A 25271-nucleotide genomic window follows, 5' to 3' on the forward strand; every position below is an offset into this window, starting at 1 on the left:
AATTTTATTCATTACACACAGCGGTTAGCAAATGTTAGCTCGCTTGCTAGTAAATCTGTCTAATTTTATTATTTACACACAGTGGTTAGCGAAACATTAGCTCGCTTACTAGCAAACATCGCTAATTTTATTAATTACACATAGCGGTTAGCAAATGTTAGCTCGCTTGCTAGTAAATCTGTCTAATTTTATTATTTACACACAGCGGTTAGCAAATGTTAGCTCGCTTGCTAGTAAATCTGTCTAATTTTATTATTTACAAAAAATAATTCTAACTTTTTTAATTCTGTTTTTTTAAGGTGTGAATTGTACTCCAGCTTGGAAACTTTACAGATTGCATCAGTCATTATGCAACATAATTTCAGTAAATAAAATATTTAATTTGAATCCTGCAGGACACAAACATTCGCCATGTCCTGCAGATTTTCAGATCTGTCCTGCAGGTTCAGGAAGTGTGTGTGTGTTTTAAATAGACCTGCAGGACATAATTCCTGGAGGATAACATTCCTGCATATAATTTTTCCTTCATGGAATTGCAGCTATTTCTACAGGAAAATGAGCTGAAAATCCTGTAGGATATCTGCATCATATTCCTGCAGGTATTTATTTATTTCTTTATTTTTGGTAAGGGTGCTTTAGTACACTCATGTCCTTTCTACTAGGAACAATCTCGGATGCTATCGATGCAAAAACAAACACACAACAACAACAACAATAAACAACTTTGAGGTATTCCTGTCTTCTGAACTGCACCATGCTAATGCTACTACACTAGATGGCCCTGTTGAAATATTAGCGCGCTGCATCGTCACATTAAAGAAGGATATTTAAAATATCAATATTTTTCAGGGAGTTTTTTTTTTTTTTTTTTTAGAAAATCTGAGCAAAATGAATATATTTGGATAAATTTAGCCACAGTGTAGGTTACCCTTTTTTTTTTTTTTTTTTTTTTTTTAAATAAATAAATAAATAAAAAAAAGGGGGGAAAAAAAAAGCTATTGACTGGTTTGTGAACAGGCTTGTGTTGGGCAGGCTTAGGGACACAAACATGGCGGCCTCCTTACGGCTAGGACACCGAGCCGTTTTAACTGTTTTGAGGTTTATTCCGTTTCAAAAATGCCCTCACGTAACTCAGAGTTCGTTCAGACAACTGTTTCAGTCTGCGTATTTATTAGGTAAGTGTGTTTCCTGTGTTCTGAACTGCTTTTCGCTAGCTTGTTAGTCTACTGTAGCTTAATGCTAAGTGTGTCTGCTAGCTAGCAGGATTGTTACCTGTGAAGACAGTTTGCTAGGAAGTCCGTGCAGATATGCACGATTAGTTTTCGCAACGTTTTGGCTATATAGACTCTCTCTCTCTCTCTCTCTCTCTCTCTCTGTGTGTGTGTGTGTGTGTGTGTGTGTGTGTGTGTTTTTTTGTGTGTTTTTGTGTGTTTTTGTTTTGTGGTGCCAAGGACAGACGGTGGAGAGGACTTTCTGTAATGTAAAAGTATACTATTTATGTCCCTGTACATATCCGTATCACTCATTGGAGGTCATTGAAGTTAGTAAGCTGTCTGTGTAGTTTTAATGACATTCATGCAGCTGTCAAACCCAGTTAGACATGTTAGTTAACCGATTCAGATGTTAATTTAAATTTGATGCATTTTCGTTCTTCAGGGTGCCCAAATCCAGCACTGCAGTATTACATGTTTCCCGTGCACTTGTACATCTATTTCAGCTGAAACATTAATTCTTAAGAGCATCATGATCTGATATGTGACAGCAGACAGGACTGTGTGATATTTCAAATTGGATTTGATGAACAACTCCTAATGATGTTAAACATGTTTTTAAAGCTGTTTACCATAGTGTAATAGTCACCAGCACAGTAGTATACATACATACATGCATACATATATTAATGATTCAGTCTGTACTACTAAATGCTCTCTATAATGTATGTACATATATGTATGTTGTATGTACATTGTATGCTGCTGTATAATAGCAGCTTGTTACCAGCAAACATGGATTGCTTGTGTGTCTTCCCGCACATTTTATTCCCTTTTCCTGCCATTTCTTGGTTGGGAAAAATGGCTGAAGTTTATTCATTTAGAAGAGGGTGGATTTACTGCAAGTTTGAGGTTATGTAACAGGTTCTGCATTTTTCGGAGGTGGTGTTTTTCCAACTTGGGGGCATTTCAATGTCTTTTATGCACCAGCAGTAAGTGTTATCATTTTCTCAAGTACCCTAATCCTTCAGCTATAAGGCTATAATTCTGATGTCTCCCAATGTTCACCCTGTTTCTCTCCATCACCACTCTTCTGCATATTTAGCTAGTTTTCTAAGCTACTCTTAAGTTTGTTTAGATATTGGTCAGGGTTTGGCATATCTCAAATGCTGTTGGAACAATCCTCCTTCAGTGACTTAATATTAATCCACCCTCTGTGGATGTGAATATTTATAATTAATAGAGATGCACCGATGTATTGGCCGATAAAGGTTTAAAAACCTAAGAGGATCAGGGCCGATTATATTCTGTCGATCAAGAGAGGGCGGGAAAACATCAAATTCATGCTGTGTGTAAAGATGTCTCTTGTGTGGAATGATGGCAAATCTGCAGTTTACAAGCTCTGCACTGTTAAAATTTTACACCATAAGTGAGCAGAAGTGAAGTGGGAGTTTCAGCGTTGAGTCAAATTTTTTTTTCTAGGCTGAATTAACGGGCCACTACACCGCTGAAAGATTTAAATGAAGATGAGTTGACAAAGTATATATTGCACAGAAAAATATATTTATAGAGTAGTGTATTTCTTATCCAGTTAATGTTAATAAATATATATATATATATATATATATATATATATATATATATATATATATATATATATATATAAATTTATATTATATTTTACCAGTTTGATGTCAGTGATGAAGTAGAAATGCTTGTGTTTGTGGTGAGTGAATGTGAGACTAACAGGAGGTTTTTTAGAATTCAGTCAATGTTAATATGAATTAATAACATTCAATAAGTTAAGAAATCTTACTTTAATCTTCAGAATTTAGTTAATGTGTTAATGTTAATTTGTGTTTTCTGTTTATGGGACCAGTTACTGTGAAACAACTTGATGAAACGGAGAGAATAAAGTTTTTATTTGCATTTCCTTCAGAATTGTGGAATTAATGATTATTAATTTAAAAGAAGGCATAAAAGGCAGAACTATCAGTTATCGGTATCGGCCGATAGCACGGTGAATAATCGGTTATCAGTATTGGCTGAGAAATTTAGTATCGGTGCATCTCTAAGAATTAATGTGTTCTTCAATAACATCCAAGATTTCATTTCTAATGAACTGACTTTTTGTGTACTTTTACTGGCATTAGTCTATTTGTTTTCTTGTTCTTTTAAGCATTGTATTGTGTGGCACAAACCCCAGGAATTATGGGACTTCATCAATAAACAAATTATCACCAGAATATCACAAATATTTCAATATAAACTTGTTTCATGGGAAACTTTTTCTTTAAAGATGTTGTTTACAGGGCTTTATTAAAGCTATACAGGCCCAAGCGCTTCCTAACAGCTTACATATGTCTTAATAACATGTATAATCTGTTTTTGATTATTGGCATTTCTGGCTAATAACTTTTTTTCCCCCATTTGGAGCAATATAATTGTTTAATGTGTAATGTTAATAATTGTTTAATGTAAGAGCTGTATGGAACCTCTGCCTATAAGCCATGCTGAGCCGACTCTCCTGTTTTTACTGATGAATTGCACTCACATGTTGCTCATTACCTTGCTTTTTATACATGTCTTTAAGAGCTAATACAGAAGACTGGATATATTGCACTGATAAAACAACAAGAAGAGCCTTGTTTGCTCTGATCAGTTTGTCTGTAGTCTGCTAGTTGTAATTACAAAACCATTCACATTTTGATCACTTGTTTTATGCTTCATTTGGCCTGTAAAACAAGGACAGTGCTGCACGTGAGCTAGAATTTGGCACGCCTCAAGCGTGACGCTAATGCGGCCAGTGTGGGCTGAAATGTATCATAAACTGGAAGTTTTGACTCTGTGTGTGATATGACACTGCGCTCTTACAACTTAATATTAAAGCTCAATTTACCTGAGGCTCAGAAAATAAACGACTTTGTAAAATCAGTCAACACTGTCTCTGATCTTCCATAAAATACTCGTTCTCATAAAAATCCTACTGGCCAAATTATGAAATGTATCATTTTAAAACTCTTAACGTCTTTGCCTATTATTTAGTTACTTGTCTTAACGGATTTGATTTGATAACTACTTCACATAGTTATAGTAGGAAGCAATGTATGGACCCATGGACAAGTCATGGGATGTTAAGGGGTGTATCCATTTGGCAAAAGGTCAAATGCAAATTATGACTATCACAAATCACAGGACATCATTGTGTAATATTGACCACAAATCTTACTGATGAGTGATTTGCGTATGTACTGTTAAATCATGTCTGATCAATTATTTTGGTGAAAATGTACAGATGCTTCAGCTTGATGTGTTGGCTTCACATAAGGTGCTTGTGAAATACTTGAATGTAGTATAAGTACCAGAAAACTAGGATTACATGTAAGAAAATGCATTTAGTATATTACATCTCATCATAAAAAGGAGATCTCTTCAGTCTCCAGACCAAACTCTCCACTACACTCCCAGTGCCATGGTTTGGCAAACAATGTGTAGTTCTTGACGGAAGAAAAAACAAATAGGCTTGAAAGTCTTGCAGTTTCTTTTTCTGGATGGTGTGTGTGTGTGTGTGTGTGTGTGTGTGTGTGAGTGAATAAGAATAATAATTGGATATTTAGGATGATTAGCATTTAATCGGTACTAATTCGTGACAGGTGATGATGGAAATTGAAAACAGTAGAGATGTGTAACTTGGAAGCATGAGAAATATGCTTTGGCTATAGTTTTTTCAATTATTTTTATTTATTTATTACAAAAGGGCATTTCAATACTCCTTTTTAGATACTGCCTATCTATAGTTGCAATAGTGATGATCCCTGGCTTAATCATTGGTTTTTGAGTGTTTTTAAGTGCTCCACAGTCTCTCATAATGGACTCTAAGGCACTAAGGCTTTACTGCTCCTCTTTGATGGATATCACAAGAAACAGGAGGTTTATTATAGCTATTACTTAAGAATATTAAACGGGTCCTTTAGCTATTATAGACCAAAAAGCTGTTGATGCTGATGCAGTGCCTTTGACTCACTATAAGATTGTACTTTCCATTTAATCAAAGCTAAAAGCGCAACACTTAAGTCATTCTGTATTGGTTATAAACAGTGTTGGTATATGACAGACCTCATGCAGCTGACATCACTCCAGGTTTGGCTGTTGTGGGTGTGAGGTGAAGGCTGTTGTGTGCATGCAGTTCCCAGCACCAATTAATAAATATGCTAGTAGTGTGAATAATAATAATAATAATAATAATAATAATAATAATTTCTGTCCTCCAACTAGGAAAGACTAAAGAACCTCAAATTCCTACTCGGAAAGGTGAGGAGGTTTCCTCAATCCCTGAGTTCAGCATATAACTTCATGTCAACATGACCACTCACACCATCAACAGTAAATAAAATATCACTTCAGTATTTTAAATGAGTTTACAGTAGTATGTATTTTAAAGCATCATACATCAACACATTAGTTGGTTAAATCTGCATCTGTTGTTTTAAGTTAGTTGTTTTGTAAAATACATGATAAATGCATGATTACTAACGTATGTTAGTTAACTTGTAACAACAACAAAAAAAATAGACAGAAAACATGCTGCCATGGAGGTATCTATTATTTTTTTCCCACTTTGTAGCTTGAATGCAACAGCTTGGAAATAAAATAATTCTGATTTCAGACTTCCCACCTCTGAGTTAAGTAGAATGCAGTAATATACTTTTTTATTTCCCTTAGTCTGTACTAATGCTCAAAACCAGGTAACTAACTCACCATTCATTAACCACAAGTTTTCAGGTAGAAACCGGAACATAGGACTGAGCAGAACTTCCTCTTGCCTGGTGGGCTAGCTAACAACTTCTAATTTTTTTCCATGCCTGAAATATAATTACTATATACCACTTTGTTACTTTTGTTAAAAGGTATTTTAATATTGTAATACAATAAAAAGTCGAAAGCATGTTTGTTAGTTTTCCCTCTGGTTTTTTTTTTTGTGTGTGTAACAAACACTTTAAAAAATAACTTCTATATTTATATCAGACAGTAAGCTGATCATATATAACAAAACCTAAATCTTCAAATGTGCTTGTGTTCTAGTTGAAAAGACTAGTTTTCTGTAATTCAGGTGGCTTTACTAACAAATTTCACCTTATCAGTTATGACAAATTTATTTTAAACAAACATTGCTATGTGCACTTTATTTAACAAAATATTTAGTATGTTATTGTATATAAATATTAGTTAATAGTTAAATAGCCATGTCGTTGGGCTTAACATTGTTTTCAGGCTCATCAAAAAAAATCATAAATAACCACTGAGTCCTTGTGCTTGGTTATGTCCAGGAAGAGCACACTGTATGTACACTGTATACTGTATATAAAACTGTATCCCACACTTTTAAGGATAAAGAAACAGGCCATATTGGTTTGCTCAGTAGATGGCAGCAGTAGACTCAGAGATGCTGTCCTAGTGAGACTGCTGGCCATAAGCATAAGTGTTTTAGTAGCTGCCTGGAAATTGCTCTCTTACTCATCGCTATCATCATTAAGGTGCTCTTCAATGTATCTCCTGTAATTACTATATATCCTGTAATATGTGGCGTCTTCTAGTCTCCATTTTCCCCCATTAAAACTAAACAAACCGGTTGATATAGAGTATAACCCAGTCATCCTGGTTATGAAATGTGCTAGACAATCTCAAACTCATGTTTCATCTTATTACAATGAATCCATTTAAATGAAGGGAAAGAGGAAACGTGCATGTCTAGACCGATGAGCTGTGCCAGACCTGTTGTTATGTGTGAGTCAGGTGTGAAGGTGCAATTGTTTGTGTGTGTGTGTGAGCATGTGTGTGAGCGTTTCTTAAGGAGAGTTTTTGACAGTAAAGATGAAGGAACATGAAACATGCAGTGTGTATCCTACCTATCAAAAATGTACTCATTAGTAGATCTACAGTAGAGCCAGTGTTGCCTCTGTACAAACTCTATAGCATTGCTGTTCAATTTGAGTGATACGAAAGCAAAATGTGTCACTTATATCACTAAGACAACACTATTATATGCAGTGTTATAAACTACTTCCCAATGGTCCACCATGCATCGCCATTCAGCCCATGTCCTGTCAGCAAAATGTAGCCTAATGTCACTAATAATTATTTTAATGTTAATGCTTTTAATAAATCTTTTTGGCCTGCCACCATATCAGTGAATTTAAACTAATGCTTGCATCCAGAGTATAAGGTGTGCACGCATGTGCGTTTAGGAGTGCACCTTAGCACTTGCAGCCTCCACTGTTTTATTAGTCATTGTAAGACAGTGTTTGATAACTAAAATACCCCCCCCCCCTCTTTTTGCCAGTATCAGCCAGAGGAAGATGTCCTCCAGGAGTGTTTTTAATTAAATATTTAAAATGTTATTTTTATACCACACCGTGGTATCGACTTTGGTATTGAGTATCGTGTACTTTTGGTGGTATCGGTACCAACTGCTAGATTTTGGGTATCGTGACAGACCTACAACCCCAATTACAAAAAAGTAAACTAAATAAAAACAGAATGCAATGATTTGGTAGAGGTTCACCAATGTGCGAAAAACTGTGTAAATAATTTGTGGAACAATTTCAGAATAATGTCTCTCTTCAAACAAAAATCTTCAAACAAACTACAGCATAAAACAAAGCAACCTGAGTAAACATACAATGCAGTTTTTATTTATTTTTATTGTAGCAAAAGTTATCCAATACCTATCACCCATGTGAAAATCTAACTGAAAATCTGGTTGTGCCACCTTTAGCAGCAATAACCACAACCAAACACTTCCGATAACTGGAGATCAGTCTTTCACTTGCTTCTAGGACTAGGATTTCCTCCTATGCTTTGGACCATTGTCTTGCTACATAATTCAGTTGCATTTGAGTTTCAACTTGGGGACATTCTGCTTTAGGATTTTCTGGTGGAGAACAGAATTCATGTTTCCCAGGCCCTGAAGCAGCAAAGCATCCCCACACCATCACACTTCCACCACCGTACTTGACCGTAGGTATGATCTTTTTGTGGAATTATGTATTTAGTTTATGCCAGATGTAACGGGACCCCTGTCTTCCAAACATTTCCACTTGTGACTCATCAGTCCACAGAACATTTTCCCCAAAAGTTTGAGGATCATCAAGGTGTGTTTTGCCAAAATTCAGATGAGCCTTAATGTTCTTCTGGGTTAACAGTGGTGTTCACCTCACCACTCTTCCATGGATTCTGTTTTTGCTTCGAGTCTTTCTGATAGTAGAACATCAACAGTGAGCTTTATTGATGAAAGAGAGGACTTTGAGGACTTTTGGAAGGTTGGCCACTTTTGGGAAGGTTCGCTACTGTGTCTGGTTTTTTCCATTTGCAGTAAATGGTTCTCACTGTGGTTCTTTGGAGTCCCAGATCCTTTGAAATAGCTTTGTAACCCTTCCCAGACTGATGTATTTCAATCACCTTCTTCCTCATCATTTCTGGAATTTCTTTAAATTTTGGCATAGTGTGTTTCTGTGTATGTGTAAGACAGTTTAACCAATTTGTGCTATTGCAAAAAAAGTTCTATTTAAGTGTTGATTTGATATAACAGGGTTTGCAGTAATCGGGCCTGGTTGTGTCTAGTCCAGCTGAACCCAATTATGAATTCAGTTTCATAGATTTAGGGAATTAGTAACTATGGGGGCAAATACATTTTCACACAGGCCCAGTTGGTATTGGATAACTTTTTTGCTTCAATAAATAACATTATCATTTAAAAACTGTATTTTGTGTTTACTCAGGATGGTGTGTGTGTGTATGTGTGTGTGTGGCAAGCACCTGGTATCAATTACACACAGACGTCCTCCATGTCTTTCGAGCTCAGTAGTGGTACGTGTGCTCTTGCAAACTTTGGTTTAGATTACAGCAGCTTGGTGTCACTGCTGCTCAAGCAGGGTTTTGAGGGCCACTACCACCCACTCATACACACACTCTTTCTCCAGTGGTCTGCTGTCCTTTGTTTTATTTATTTATTTTCTGTGTGTTGCTTTTTCTCTTTCCTGCAGTGTGACACTGATGTATTCTGGTTCCCTTATTATGTGTGTGTGTGTGTGTGTGTGTGTGTGTGTGTGTGTGTGTGTGTAGCTGCTGTGCATTTCACTGCCTGTGGTCACTGGCATGTTCTTCATGCTGTTGTGATATTTATAAATGTCAGTGAGCAGGAACATATTGTTACTCACTAACCAGGATAATCTTACAGACAATGTTGGGCGTTTTACGGTTTCCCCCCTAGGATAACTTCTCCATCTTTTTTTTTTTTTTCTGGCAGAAATAAAATATTAATTAAAATTCTTACACATGTTGTCAGCATCTCCTAATGGTGCCTTTCTGTGTGTGTCCTGCAGGGGTCGCCCCTCTCAAAGTGCAGATGCCTGCTCTCTCACCCACCATGGAGGAGGGCAATATTGTGAAATGGCTGAAGAAGGAAGGTGAGCGGGAGCTGGTTGCTCTTACATTCTGTTACAATCACGCATTGCATTCAGCTCAACCTTATGGAAGTTTTCATTCATTGGTGAACCTCTACCCATCTTTACTTCTGAAAGACTCTTCCTCTCTAAGATGCACTTTTTATACCCAGTCATTTTAGTGACCTGTTGCCAGTTAACCTCCGGCTGTTTCTTTTTAGTAACGCTTACTTTTCCAGCCTTTTGTTGCCCCATCCCAACTTTTTTGAGATATGTTGCGGCCATCAAATTCAAAATTACATAATTTTTTCCTTATAATGGTACATTTCCTCAGTTTAAACATTTTATGTTTTCTATGTTCTACTCTGAATAACATATGGGTTTGAGATTTGCAAATCATTGCGTTCTGTTTTATTCACATTTATTTACATTTTACAAAGTGTCCCAACTTTTTTGGAATTGTGTGTGTGTGTGTGTGTATATGTATATACAGTATCTCACAAAAGCGAGTACACCCCTCACATTTTTGTAAATATTTGATTATATCTTTTAATGTGACAACACTGAAGAAATGACACTGTGCTACAATGTAAAGTAGTGAGTGTACAGCTTGTATAACAGTATAAAATTGCTGTCCCCTCAAAATAACTCAACACACAGCCATTAATGTCTAAACCACTGGCAACAAAAGTGAGTACACCACTAAGTGAAAATGTCCAAATTGGGCCCAAAGTGTCAATATTTTGTGTGGCCACCATTATTTTCCAGCACTGCCTTAACCCTCTTGGGCATGGAGTTCACCAGAGCTTCACAGGTTTAAACTGGAGTCCTCTTCCACTCCTCCATGATGACATCACGGAGCTGGTGGATGTTAGAGACCTTGTGGTCCTCCACCTTCCATTTCAGGATGCCCCACAGATGCTCAATAGGGTTTAGGTCTGGAGACATGCTTGGCCAGTCCATCACCTTCACCCTCAGCTTCTTTAGCAAGGCAGTGGTCATCTTGGAGGTGTGTTTGGGGTCATTATCATGCTGGAATACTGCCCTGCGGCCCAGTCTCCGAAGGGAGGGGATCATGCTCTGCTTCAGCATGTCACAGTACATGTTGGCATTCATGGTTCCCTCAATGAACTGTAGCTCCCCAGTGCCGGCAGCACTCATGCAGCCCCAGACCATGACACTCCCACCACCATGCTTGACTGTAGGCAAGACACACTTGTCTTTGTACTCCTCACCTGGTTGCCGCCACACACGCTTGACACTATCTGAACCAAATAAGTTTATCTTCGACTCATCAGACCACAGGACATGGTTCCAGTAATCCATGTCCTTAGTCTGCTTGTCTTCAGCAAACTGTGTGTGGGCTTTCTTGTGCATCATCTTTAGAAGAGGCTTCCTTCTGGGACGACAGCCATCCACACCAATTACATGCAGCGTGTGGCGCATGGTCTGAGCACTGACAGACTGACCCCCCACCCCTTCAACCTCTGCAGCAATGCTGGCAGCACTCATACATCTATTTCCCAAAGACAACCTCTGGATATGACACTGAGCATGTGCACTCAACTTCTTTGGTCGACCATGGTGAGGCCTGTTCTGAGTGGAACCTGTCCTGTTAAACCACTGTATGGTCTTGGCCACTGTGCTGCAGCTCAATGTCAGGGTTTTGGCAATCTTCTTATAGCCTAGGCCATATTTATGTAGGGCAACAATACTTTTTTCAGATCCTCAAATATTTACAAAAATGTGAGGGGTGTACTCACTTTTGTGAGATACTCTGTGTGTGTGTGTGTGTGTGTGTGTATAATATAATATATATATATATATATATATATATATATATATATATATATATATATATATATATATATATATATATATATATATATATATATAAAATATATAAAAAATGAGAGACGGGTAGATTTTTTTATTTATTTAAAAACACCACCACTCGTGCTAAAATTGTGTGGATTCGGTGGCAAACGTAGTGTTACTTGCAACCTCTGTATGGCGGCAAATCCGTGCCAAAAAACTATCAACAAATGGAAAAAATAAATGACTCTCGGGAAGAGTATCTGTGGATGAAGTTGTGTCTCTCATGAAAGAACAGGCAACTTCACTAATGGTTCACTGCAATGGCAGGCAGCCACTCAGAACTGATTTCTTGAAAAATGAGTTCACAAATGATATTTGAGGCTACAGTCAAGCCAGTTGGGCCTGCCCACTGCTGACAAAAAGAAAACATCTGTTTTCCTCACGCGTTGTAATGTTAATGCTATGTAATGTTATTGCTATATGTTATAGCTCCAATAACGCACTGTGACTTTTGGCATGGATTTGCTGCCGTATCTTTTCATCTTCTCTCTTCAGATCTTTACATTTTGCACGCTAGTTAGCTCCCTGTCACGTGACATCGGAGCGCAGTGAAAGGGAGTGATTGACGGCTAATACTAGCCAATCTAAAATCTGCGTTAAAGTTAAGAATGTAAAGATGAAATTTAATTCGTTATGTAACGTTGGATAGAACGGTGGATCGGTCAATGTATCAGCTCACAGCACGCATATACTATGCAGTAATTAGCGAACTTTTTTTAGAATGAAATGAAATGAAAACACCACAACAATTCTTTTCACTCACACAAATGCTTCCAAATATATTTTGAGGTCGAACAGATTAAATTTCTGGAACAATTTCAAGCCTTGATATCTGAGGACACTTATTAACTCTTTTCGCACAGATTACATTTCTGGAGTGTATGTGACCAAAATGGTCGCAATTTTGAGTCTTGATGTCTGAGGAATTGAGAGAATATTTGAGAGAAAAAAAATCAATACTTGCAGCCCTTTTAAACAACAAAACTATGGTGAATGAATTCAAACTGATATTAAGAAGCTGCTGTTATGGATTTTAAGCAAACACCAGTAGTTGTAATTAAACAAGGCCACACTGATATCTCTCAAACAGAAATAACAATAGACAAAGTAAAAATGTGGCTCTCAAGTGATGCAGCTTTCATACATTTTACCAAATTAATATACTCTAAATGTACATGACTTTCTTTTTTTTTTTCTTCCTCATTATCTGTTTATTTGCTTTTTTATATAGGTTCAAATCTGTAAATCATGTTTCACAATACTTCCCTTCTCACACCAAACCAAATTTTCATCGGACAGTTTAAAAAAAAAATAAAAGCACAGGGAAACCTAAAATATGACTATTCTCCAAAGTAGGAGAAAGTAGGCCTGGGAAACATGGACAAAATCTTATACCATAAAATGGATAATTTCATATTCTTGAAATGATTAACATCATGATATTATGTTTTCTCTAAAATTTATAAAAAAAAAAAAAAAAAGATTTATACAAAGTAGCTGCATGCATTCATGAATGTGTTTTGATACTTCTGTGAACTAAACACCAGTGAGGCATGTTTTCTTTTCTCCTTTTATTTGGAAGTGACATTGAACAGAACAGAACACTGTCAAAATGGGAACAATATGAATACATAATATCAAAAGTAAATATTAAAACTAGGGCTGCAACTAACGATTTTCATAATCGATTAATTGGCCGATTATTTTTTCGATTAATTGGATACTTTCAATACTATTTTTTGGTTATTTAAAATAAAATCCTGTTAAAAATATAAACTTCAGACTAAAATTTTACATTAACACAACTATGTAGAATTTATGGGTGCTTTTTTTTTTATTTTTATTTTTTGGTTGTCCAATAGCACTGATGATTAAATGACAGTCTTAAATTAATAATAAAATCTCACTTTCACTGCACCTTCCAATTTGTTACCCACTGCCTTTAGGCATATTGTTTTACTTATGATTACTTTGATTGTACCGTTTTACTTAGATATTACAGATCTTACTTGGGCTCCCACTGTTTATCACCGCATCTACATTGCAAGTGAGGAGCAACACGGCCTTGTTACAAACAGATCACTCCTGTTTTTCCACTGTCACTTGACGATTACGCCTCCGTATGGTGGTCACTGTTGGGCATAAAGGTAACGTTGACCTAAACACTTAAAGAAAGAAATTCATTGTCGTTGACTCTGGGTATTCTGCTAAAGCTAGTGGCGTCGCATTATGAGCATTTGATGTCATGTACCATTGACTGGGAAGCGGCTTATGCTAGAGTTCCAATTGAGACGTTACTACCCTTCTAAAATGCAGTAGATGGTAGAGTACAAAGTGCATAGTGTGGGTGTATAGTACATAACTTGGGACAAAATGCTGGTCTGTTCTCTCCAATGCATGTTTTCAGAACTGAAGTAACGCAATGAGTAAATGTAAATGTGCTGTGCGCAGACCAACTAATTGATAATGGGATTCGTTGACGATGATTTTCATAATCGATTATTATAGATTAATTGTTGCAGGTCTAATAAAAACACTATTTAACTTCAAGTTTCAGGAATCAAACCACATACGTTCTTTTACCTTTTTAAGTGCAAGCTCTTTTTTCTTTTTTTTCCCCCTATGCAGTAATGACAACAGAACATGCTGGGTAACAGTTGACATATTTATGATTTTTGTGGTTATTAATATCAGATTTGGTTAGATGCTCTGATTTATCTTAACTTCTTAACTTCTTGAGAACTGGGCTTTATTACCTTCCCAGGAACGTAAGAGCACATGTACAACAGGGCCATGCATTAGCAGCATGTAGGTGAACGGTATAATGTTTTGTTTTGGGTTTATTTATTTATTTATTTTGCATACTGGACTGGTTAAGTTTTCAGGTCTGACTATGCAATATTCATTACATCTTTTTCTTTTATCCTGTTATTTATTAGGGGAATTTGTTTTGTTCCTTTTACTCCGCATACAGTACAAACAACTGATTGGTATAAAGCAGAAGTTTGTGAGCAGTTGCATTGTGTGCCATAAAGAGCTAGAATCGTATGAATGAGAGTAGGTTATAAAAATACACGTTTACCCATTTTTCCCTGTGTATCTATTTTTTTTTAATTTTTTTTTTTTTTTACATCTGTAGATCAAATTAAATACATGTTAAGTAGTCACTTGTTTAAAAGGAACCTGACTACGAAGGCTTGTAAGCCTTGACATGCAATAATTGCCCTTTCCTACAAAAATGCGTTGTTAGAAACACATGAAATATGTACATTACTTTAAAAATCCTTAATATTTAATACATATTATAACCTATGGAGGTCGCCGTTACATGACATGCACAATGCACTCTGAATCGATGACGTAAAATGGTTGTACTTGAGCACTCAAAAGAATTAACTACTAGCCCCCGCAGCAGGAAAAGAATGCCACACTGTGATGCTTTTGGCTGTAATTTTCTAGTTCTTGTGTGCTGTGATACAGGGGACATCTGTAAATATAATCAAACCTGTAAACATCTTGTTAGTGCGTTTTTTCTGTATATTCTCATAATGGAACGCTTGTGTAAAATTATCCTAAAACGCCTATCCAAGTCAGACCCAAAGTAAAATTAAAGCTGTTCTTGAACTATTTGGAGTACAAGAATGGTTTTGGTCTCTTTTGAAAGGTGGACTAAATATTTTTACATAATTGGATTGTTTGGACCCTTTGCTAGTGTAACAAGACTGTTTTTGTCAGGATGTTATGGATCAGTGGATTACTATGAGGCTTCATATGAGGTGAGTTGCCTCCGTTTTGTAAGTGTTTGTATATTGTTGGTCTGACGGAGACATTGATTGTAACTGCTGTTGTGAATGTATCTCAAAAACAGTTTATATCAATCAAATCACAAGAATCTTAGCTTTCCAAAGATACGAGTACCTTCGTACACACAGAACCTCTGTAGATAGCATAGATTTGCTGTCATAACGTGGTGACAGCGCGCTGGCTGTCGGAATTTTAACAGAATAAGGTATATGACGGCAAGATGACTGATAATCTCTAAAAAATTATTGGTATTAGAATACGTTTCATCATAAAACTATAGTTTAATCCGTATGCTTACCTTGAACAACAAACGCTCTCAGTTGGCAAAGACGTGCAGTTGCTACACACACACCATGGATTTTGCCCTACTGTCGCCTCCTCACTTCTCTGATCGTCTTCATTTTGATGTACATTTTGAGTAATGTCTTCTATATTAGCCTCCTCGCATATGTTATGCTCACGTTCAAATTGAAAAGGTTATAGACATGTTTATATCACTGTAGGGTCAGTGGAGAATCAAGACCGTTGCAACCATTTGACATCACTACACAGAATGCACTGCAACGTAAATAGCAATGGCAGCCTACGAGTGCAAGGAATTATTTATTTATTTATTTATTTATTTTCAAACTGACATCTAGAGTGTTTTTGTGTAGCGGATTTATATAGCTGATGTCAGCATTAATCTAATAAGCCATACAAGTCTTCGTAGTCGGGGTTCCTTTTGAGTGGAACAGGAAGAATGTCTTGTCAAGATTAGACATCACTTTTGACATCATTAATGCATTATAATGGTGCAAGAATAAACTGCAGAGCCTGCACTCGCACACATTTACAATTCGTGGTTGAAGCTGAAGGACAGATTAATAGGTTGCCCTTTTAACTTTTACCTGCCTCATAAGATGCTTCTGTTCAAGAATGATGGGCATGCAGAAGCACTAATGCAGTTTTAAAGGCAAACTGGATTTTAATTTATCGCTGTCTTCTCTCTTCTGTCTTCATTTCTTTATTTATGTCTTTGTCATTATTTATTCTATTACTGACTAGCTTCCTTCCTTCTTTCTTTCCTATTTGTGCTGTACCTAATTGAGCCTTCCTATTCACATGTATCTGCCTAAGGAGATACTAGCACTCAAGTAGCTTTTGTATCCATCCTGACTTTCAGTCCATCTATCCATTTTCTGTACCGCTTATCCTACAGGGTCGTGGGGAACCTTGAGCCTATCCCAGGAAGCATGGGGCAAAAGGCAGGGTACACCCTGGACGGGGTGCCAATCCATCGCAGGGCACACTCACGTACACTTTCACACACTACGGACACTATGGACATGACAGTCAGCCTACCATTCATGTCTTTGGACTGGGGGAGGAAAGCGGAGTATCCGGAGGAAACCCCCTCAGCACAGGGAGAAAATGCAAACTCCGCGCACACACAGGGACACAGCGGGAATCAAACCCCCAACCCTGGAGGTGTGAAGCAAACGTGCTAACGTGCTTGCCTGACTTATGCATGGATAATTTCATTCACATGTAGGCTACATATACCTTCACATATGGACTACAAACACAGATGTGTGTCTGTGTGCATATATTTATATATATATATACACACACACACACACACACACACACGCGCACACACACACACATATATATATATATATATATATATATATATATATATATATATATATATATATATATATAAATATAAGTGTGTGTGTGTATAATACAATACACACACAAGTGTGCAGTATTTTTTTTTAAAAAAGGAATTGTTGAAAAAATAATAAACTAGTGTTATAAAACCTGCAGCATTTATCCTTTAATCTCCTTGTATGCTCCTTGTCATGCGATACACTTGTCCCAGCATTTCTTCCATTCCTGGAAGAATTTCCTTTTAGTCACCTTTTGTCATCATGTCTAGAGCCTCCTGCATTTTTTTTTCTGCATTTTTTCCATGGTGACATCTTTTACCCTTCAGTCTCATTTTAAATTACAGAAAGAAAAATAAGGTGCAAGAAACAAGATCTGGCACGTACAGTGGATGTGAAGCAATAACCACATTGCTTCTGGTTAAAAACTCATTGATTGACAACGCAGTGTGTGCAGGTGCATTGTCGTGGTGCAAGATCCAGTTCTGGGTACACCACTTCTCTAGATGTTTTTTTCCAAAGATGCCTAAGCACTTCAATAAAAAATTCGCTTAGAGTGTGTGTGTGTGTGAGTACCATGACCTAGGTTTTACAGCTCATAACAGGCCAAAACAAACAACAACAGGTAACACCACTTTGAATGAGTGGCATGGTGTGCTTGTTTTTCTCTCGTATAGTCACTATACGTCACCTCAGAGCTGTTTGGCCTGATCTTGGATTCCAGCATACTTGTGGTGTGAAAAGAAAACTTCAGTAGGCATCAGTGAGTATTTCAGCCTCAGCTTCCAGAAGTGAGCGAGTGTGAGAAGTATGTGCATGACTGAGTTGCTATCCTGCTCTGATTATTTGGATTTCTATATTTCCTCCTGTTATTTTTTCCCTTACTCTCAATCACAGTGAGCTTTATTATTAACTGTATGATGGGTTTTTCATATGATCTGTATCTGGCAGTAATGGCAGTTTTCTGGATGAATGACATTTGAAGTGATTACATTGTAAGGGAACATTTGTCTAATGTTTACTTTATTCCCTCAGGGCCATGGGTTTCAGGATCCACTTTATTTCTTATACTTTTTTAAATCCAAAGTATGCTCACCGCATTCAGATTTCCTCCATAAATCTGTGTGTGCGTGTGAGAACCAGTTGTGTTCTAATTGCAGTAATTTTTATGAATAATTAAATGTAAATGTATTCATGAGCACTCCCATGTCTGGAATGCAAGTGCAGATGACTAAACATTATCATGTGCTGCTGTGTTTGATGGCCTGCTGTGCAGCACAGGCAAACTAGGATCATGGAGATGGAACACACATCAGAAAGAATCCCTGTTTCTCCTTTACATTGTTGTTGAATATTTAGCAATGGATTTCTTCAGCAACATTCTGTATTATTAATATTCAGTATTATATTTCATTGCACATATTACAATATCCCTTTTTTCCATCAGCTTGTAAGATCATAATGATTTTCATTTTGCCTGACATATACTAGTAGTATGGGTAGTAGGGTGACCTAAAGAGAGACAGTTATTTATTATGTAAAGAAGAAATTTCATGTATGTCAATGAAAAAAATCTATTGAAAATTCTAGACCCAGAGAAATTGTTTATTTATTAATTGTTTATATGAGCAGGTGAAGCTGTGGCAGCTGGCGATGCTCTCTGCGAAATTGAGACAGACAAGGCTGTGGTTACCATGGAATCCAGTGACGATGGAGTACTAGCTAAAATCCTGGTGAGTGTGTGTGGTGGGATGGTAGCAGAAATTAAATGTGTATTGAGTGAAAATGAAACTGATTTCACTATTATTTACTTCAATCCCCTGAGTTCTGTCGCCATAAGCTGTCTACCTTATCTCATTTAGAGGGTGTGTGTGTGTGTGTGTGTGAGAGAGAGAGAGAGAGGGGGGGGGGCAAGCAAGTGAGCGTTGCCTCCTCCAATAAGAACTCCTCATTAAGACTGCTGTAAAGACTTGATGGGCAGAACCAGGCCCTAATAAGCCTCTGGCTCCTTCTCCTGGTTTCATCTCTGTATTTAGTGTCAGGTCAGCCTCATTCCCTATCACATTTAACATGTCGAAGAGAAACAGGATTTCTTAAACAGATGATGTAAGGAATTTGTCTGTTTGCTGTGAATACCTCCCTTTTACCTCTTTATAGTAAAAAGCCTTCCATCAGTAGATAAAGGAATTGTCAGTCATGGACTCATTTCCATAATCTGGAGATCTCTTTATAGTTTAAGCAGCTTCCCACAGTTCAACCATCTTAATGTTTATATGTAGTGGTTTTTGTCAGTCTTAATGAATTTGCATGTACGTTACATGTAACCCGAACCAAACTGATGCATACAAGGATGTGTTATCATAGCAATATTTTAATAACAAGCACATGACACCTACCATTAAATTAGTAGCTAAGTTCATTTTATCAATGTCAAACTCTTAAATGTTAATGGTCAAACATCCTCATGTTTCACGTCTTCATCACAACAATTTGGAATGTCCTGAAAAAGAAAGAAACCAATGGTCTACTAACAACCAGGTATGGAACAAGTCAGCTTAGGAAAACGACAAACGCTGTTTAAGTCTTTTGTTGTGTTGACAGTGCTTTTTGGGTCATTGTCTTGCTGCATAATGAAGTTCCTTCCAATTAGATTGGATGCATTTCTCTTTAAATTGGAAGACAGATTGTTTCTGGAGACTTCTGAACTCCTTCTTCTGCCGCCATCATGAGTTACATCATCAATAAAGATTAGTGAGCCCATTCCAGAAGCAGCCATGCAAGCCAAAGCCATGACACTACCTCCACCATTTTAAACAGATATCCTTGTATGTTTTGGGTCATGAGCAAACCCTTTCTTTCTCCACTCTTTAGCCTTTCCATCTCTTTGGTAGAGGTTAATCTTGGTTTGAGAACTTTTGTGGCTCATCTCTGTATTTCTTTGCAAATTCCAATCTGGATTTCCGTTTCTTACTGCTCATGAAGGGTTTATATCTTGTAGGTCCACCTCTTTATTTCTGCACTTGATGTCTTCTTCGAATGGTGGATTGTGATACCTTCACCATTGGTAAACAAATTCAGTTCAACATGCATTAGTTATTAGTTCCACATTAGTTCAGGATTTTAATCACCTCACTTTTGTTAATAATGTCCATCTCAACAAAATGGACTCTCAGTTTACATGTTGCAAGGGAATTTGTTTCATTTTGAAATATTAATTTGACACTTCTCCTGTCTCCCAGCCACCATGTCTGTTATTTAAATGTTTTAAATCTTGTTTCTACACTAGGAGAAGATTTTTGAACATGGAATTTGGCTGTGTTACATGAACACACACTATGCAGGATCTGTGCACAGATTCCCATTGTGAAAGTAATCAGAATTAAAATTCTGATTTTAATTTGATTATTTATTAAAAATTATCAAATTATTCTTCAGTTTAACAGATTGTTAAACAGATTATCAAACTTGACCTGTCTTTCAATTGGAGAGGAATTAATTTTAGATTTACTAAATTAGGTATATGCTGTAGTTTTTTTTTTTGCTTTGTTTTGTTTTTTTTATTCCAACTGATCTACCAATCAGAATAAAAAATGTATTAGTGAATTATCAGATCATTAGGCTGCATGTAAACATAGATAATGACGGTTTTGTTATTTCCACATTTTCCTATTTTTCTCACTGGGATCCAACTGCAAGTGGTAATGGGAAGTTGTGGTGGTGTGTCTGTCTGGTGACATGTACTTCATCCTGATGTGTTTTTCCTGCTGAAAATAAAGTGTAGAATAAAACAAAAACAGCATTGCTTTATATACAAGATAATAACACAGCATCGTGGATTGATTTGCCCTCCATCTCTCCCAGACTTGAGTAGATAGGGCTGTTTGAAGTAAAATCACGTGCAGTTTGTAGATGTGTGATTAGTCTGTAATAGTCACATTGAAATATTGCAATAAAATGCTGACCTTTAGACACGTACAGACACACACTACAGCTTCCTCTGCAAGGGAGTTTCCATGGCAACAGGCCATGGTAATGGTAATTGGGGGCTTAAAGTAGGAGCAGAAGAAAAATGGTCTGAATTAGTTAACCACCTCCATCCTGCAAAGCACCTGAACCATGAATACGTATCTTCGTGTTTATTGCTATGCGATGGTAAATAAAATAAACCTGGTTCACATGATGTTTTTCTAAACGTCTCTGTACGTCTCTTTCGCACTTATGTGTTTAGAAGTGTCCTGGAAAGCAGCAATATGGAATTGAATTCACAGATCTTCCATATCAAACACACCTCAATGTCAGGCCACCTCAAATCCATGATTTGAAATCCTTCAACTTGAAATTGCTGCAATATTGTCGATATTGAGAGAGTGGCTGTATGGTACTGCATATTAAACAGAGAGGTGGGATCTTGTGAGAGAGATGGATGGGCTGGAGACTCTAGAGATAAGTTTAAGATTCACATGTACTGTACTGGTGTAATTTTCTGTGTAAGATGTTGTTCTAAGTTCAGTACTTTAACTCTTCTTTCAAGGTTTTGTTTCATGTTCATGAGAGGAGAGCCTGCATGGTGCTATTGATTTTTCAGTAACAGCCGCCATTGTGTGTCTGTGCTATGTGTCTTTAACATCTGAATGTGTTCTGGTGAGATTGCTTTGAATGCTTTGTATAGTTAACAGTTGTTAGGATGACATTAAAGACAAACTGACATCAAATCTGACCTTTTTTTCTATCTTGTTGGTTCATGTCTCTTGTTAGATTGTGCACAAATCATTAATATTGATCTCTCTCTCTCAAAAAAAATTAGACTTCAGAAATTTGTGTTATGATTTCCATTTAACTGTTTTTAAATCACTGCTTTTAGGAAGGAAGAGTGTCTGTCCCCCCCCCATTAAATGGATTTTTAAGGTGTTTTTTCCCCCTCCCCCCCGCAAGACTGTTTATACAAGTCATCCTTTAGGTCAGAATGTGTCTATAGATATCAGTAATAATTAAAAGACTTACACTGTTTGGGTCAGTGAACACTTGCTGCCGCACGTTGTATCTTTCCTTTCATTAGATCAGCGTGACTTGGCTCCCTTCCGCTATACTCATTTTGGTGTGTCCTGTCTTCACTACACGTGCCAGCCATGTGCCCCTTGCCCCCTTGCCATCCACCATCTGCAGCTCCATTTCAGTGGGGCTTCACCTTTGCTGTTTTAACTTAATATTATCAATAGCAAGTAGGTTACTAGAGCATATAATTGCTCAGTTCCCCATACATTCTGTTGAATTAATGTGGAAATCTTTAATTTGTTTTTTTTTTTTCTAGATATCTAGTAATGTGTTGGTATATAATCACTGCAGTTGTATCTTTATTTGTATTACAAATATGATGCAGGCAGCCACTACAGAATTAACCCAAATGATTGTTAGCTAAAGTACATGCTCTGGTTGAAGAGAAAAGGGTTACTCTGCTGTTATCTCTCAGATAAGAAGCACTGCTTAGGGCCAGAAGATGGGGTGAATGTAGTGGCTTTCTCTGAGACTTTGCAGATTTCCGGTCTGGTAGTCATAGCTAGCTGGGTATCTCTAGCTAGCTAGTGAAAATATAGTGTACAGAGCCAAAATATATAATCTCTGGGTGATTTTTTTTTTTTTTTTTTTTTTTTTTTTTTAATATATAAGTAATATATCTTTGTGGCTTTTATCCTACAGTCTGTCAACAAAAGTTTGGTAGAAGCCCTATAGTGTTGGCAAGCTAGCTAAAACCAGACCATAGAATAGAATGACATATCAGGAAAGCAGAGGACCGGTTTATAAGACATATGGTAAATGAGTGCTGACTATGAATTACTGTTATAGGGCCACTCACAGCAACTCAGGAATATCACAGTATAACATATTTAATAATCCCCCATGTTTTTATTTCAGTTTGAACAAAAATAATCCTACACTGCAGCTTTTGAGTTTTATTCTTCATAAAGGATCGTATTTCTCCTCACGCAATTCTTCTGAGATTAACTAATTACTGAGCAGTGGCTCAAGTATACTGTCCTGCACTGTTGTTAAAATCAGTATCTTACAAAAAATCTGCTCTGAAAAAAGGCTCATGAAAAAAACAAGGCTCACGAGTCTCATAAAACGGATTGAAGAATAACTATTTTCTTTATTAAGGGCAGCCCTGAGGTGCTTTGAGCCTCTCACGCATTGTTTGTTTTTTGAATTATTCACAAAAATCAAAGGCAGTGTTGCTGTAAAGCTCCCAGAAGACCAGCTCACTGCTACTCTGCCTAGTAACAAGCACCAGGGTGTTGGGTTTGATCATGGTAGTCTTTGACACTTCTCTGACCCGATCAATGTACCTGGTGTATTTTCTATGAAGTAAGGAAGCCAACACACCTCCCCCATAGTCTCATATGTGTGATCTCGGTGTGTAGAGGGTGTTCATGTGCTATGAATACACAGAGCCCTTGGTTTATGGTAGCAGCACTTTTCTCAGTTTGACATTACATTTAACTGTTGCTACTGAAAGCATACCTTTTTCTATTAAAGCTTTAAAGCAAGTCTCTGTCAAACAAACAGTCTAGATGAGATGAAACAAAAAGCAAAAAGGCAAGTGCTAGTGTGCAGTTTCCCCGTCCATCCAAGCGATGGCAGTATTGAGCTCTTCATTTTAGCCTGAGCCCAATTAAGCCTGGCCATCTGTGACCAGAGGAAGAATGGTGGAATGTAGCACTGACTGATCTAGTGAACATAAATTTAATCATTATAAATAATCTGTCTTGAATAATAAATCATTCCATGTTTTTTTGTAAGGCCTGAGAAACTACTAAACTGCCTTAGTACTGTCTCAACACCTTTATTCTCAGGATCTATAAATATACATTTGGAAAAGCCCTAATGTTTTACAGCCATTACAAACACCCAGCTAGTTATCTTAGATAAGATATTTCAAAATTGGATGCTTAATTGTTCTAGCTGTAAGGGTTCTTGTTCTGCAAGGAAAACCCTCTGTGGAGTTTTTCATTGAACCTTTAAGGGTTATTCCAGATGGGCAAATAATGCTTTAGGGGTGTAGATGTAACCATTACTTCACAAAGTATCATAAAATAGCATGTCAAATTTTCAGTATCAGAGACTCAATTTGCATCATTAGATTTTTACTTTAATTAGATATGACATGATACCACTTTTTCTTTTCTGATACTGATCCTGAAACCTGGAGTATCAGCAGATCTTGATTCAATATTGTATTCTTTGTTTTCTTTTTCTTTTCTTTTTTTTTAAATGAAGCACTTCACCCTTGGATGCTTTTGCACAAAAAACACTAACTTTTTAAATTTAATAAAACAAAGTATATATGTAATAAAATCAGTCCTTAAAAAAAAGGAAAATTAGTATTTCCCAGTTCCAGAATAAATTTCTTTTCCAGTTCCAGTCTTTCGGATTGTTACCGGATCCAATATCCAAAAGTTGTTAAAATATATTCAGTAATGCTAGTTTATCACCAACATATTAGTCAGCATCATCAGCTTCATCAAAGCTTGTGAGCAACATTGTCCCCCAGTGAAAACATCTGCAGAAATTCTGAGCTCTGTGAATGTCTATTGGTAAACCTCAAGAGGCAGCTGAAGTTCCCTAGTCACATTGTAACTACCACTTTGATCTCAAACATTGTCATGCTGTCAAAGTCAGCCACTTGTCCTGCTGGAGCTTACAGTCCCTTGGAAAGCCCCCTTGGAAGGGACCTTTGGAAGGAAGCTGGCCAAATATGAGGGTATGCTCAGCGACTGCCAGTAGGGTGGCTGGAGGGCAGGGTGCTTGCCAGTAGAGGTCGGAAGCCAGGGCTTTGACACTAGATCTCTGTCCAAAGCCCTTGGCATGATTGGTTTCATGGGATTGGAGAAACAAAGAGCCATCCTTAGTATCACCTAAATTGCAGACAGAGCCTTAAGATGGCTTTAGCTCAAGACAAAAGAGCCATGGATGGGTCCACATACTTTTGGCCATATAATTTATATTCAAAGCTAACACGGCTTTAGTGAACTTGCATACTTTGTTTCCGAACCTTTTTCATTGAAGTAGTGACTTGAAAGTTTTGTTCTGGGTTACCAAATTTGACCAAAACATCAATCTGTATATCGAAATCATACAAACAGTTAACCATGCAAATATGATTTTTTTTTTCCAAGTTCATGCACTTACCACTTTTTATGTGGGTGGTATATATATACTCAGCAAAAAAAGAAATGTCCCTTTTTCAGGAGACTGTATTTTAAAGATAATTTTGTAAAATCCAAATA

General features: G+C 37.0%; 1 protein-coding gene across 1 annotated transcript in view; it reads left to right on the forward strand.

Moving 5' to 3' along the window:
- Window positions 1-1014: 1014 nt before the first annotated feature.
- The window catches only part of pdhx (pyruvate dehydrogenase complex component X), a 49215-nt gene continuing 24958 nt past the window's right edge, over window positions 1015-25271 (forward strand). Inside the window, exons 1-3 of the mRNA XM_053641225.1 lie at window positions 1015-1175; window positions 9593-9676; window positions 18622-18722. Of these exons, the coding sequence (XP_053497200.1) occupies window positions 1049-1175; window positions 9593-9676; window positions 18622-18722 (312 nt within the window). The 5' untranslated portion in view covers window positions 1015-1048. The remainder of the gene's footprint in view (window positions 1176-9592; window positions 9677-18621; window positions 18723-25271) is intronic.

Source organism: Ictalurus furcatus, chromosome 14, assembly GCF_023375685.1.
Source record: "Ictalurus furcatus strain D&B chromosome 14, Billie_1.0, whole genome shotgun sequence".
Classification (NCBI taxonomy): domain Eukaryota; kingdom Metazoa; phylum Chordata; class Actinopteri; order Siluriformes; family Ictaluridae; genus Ictalurus; species Ictalurus furcatus.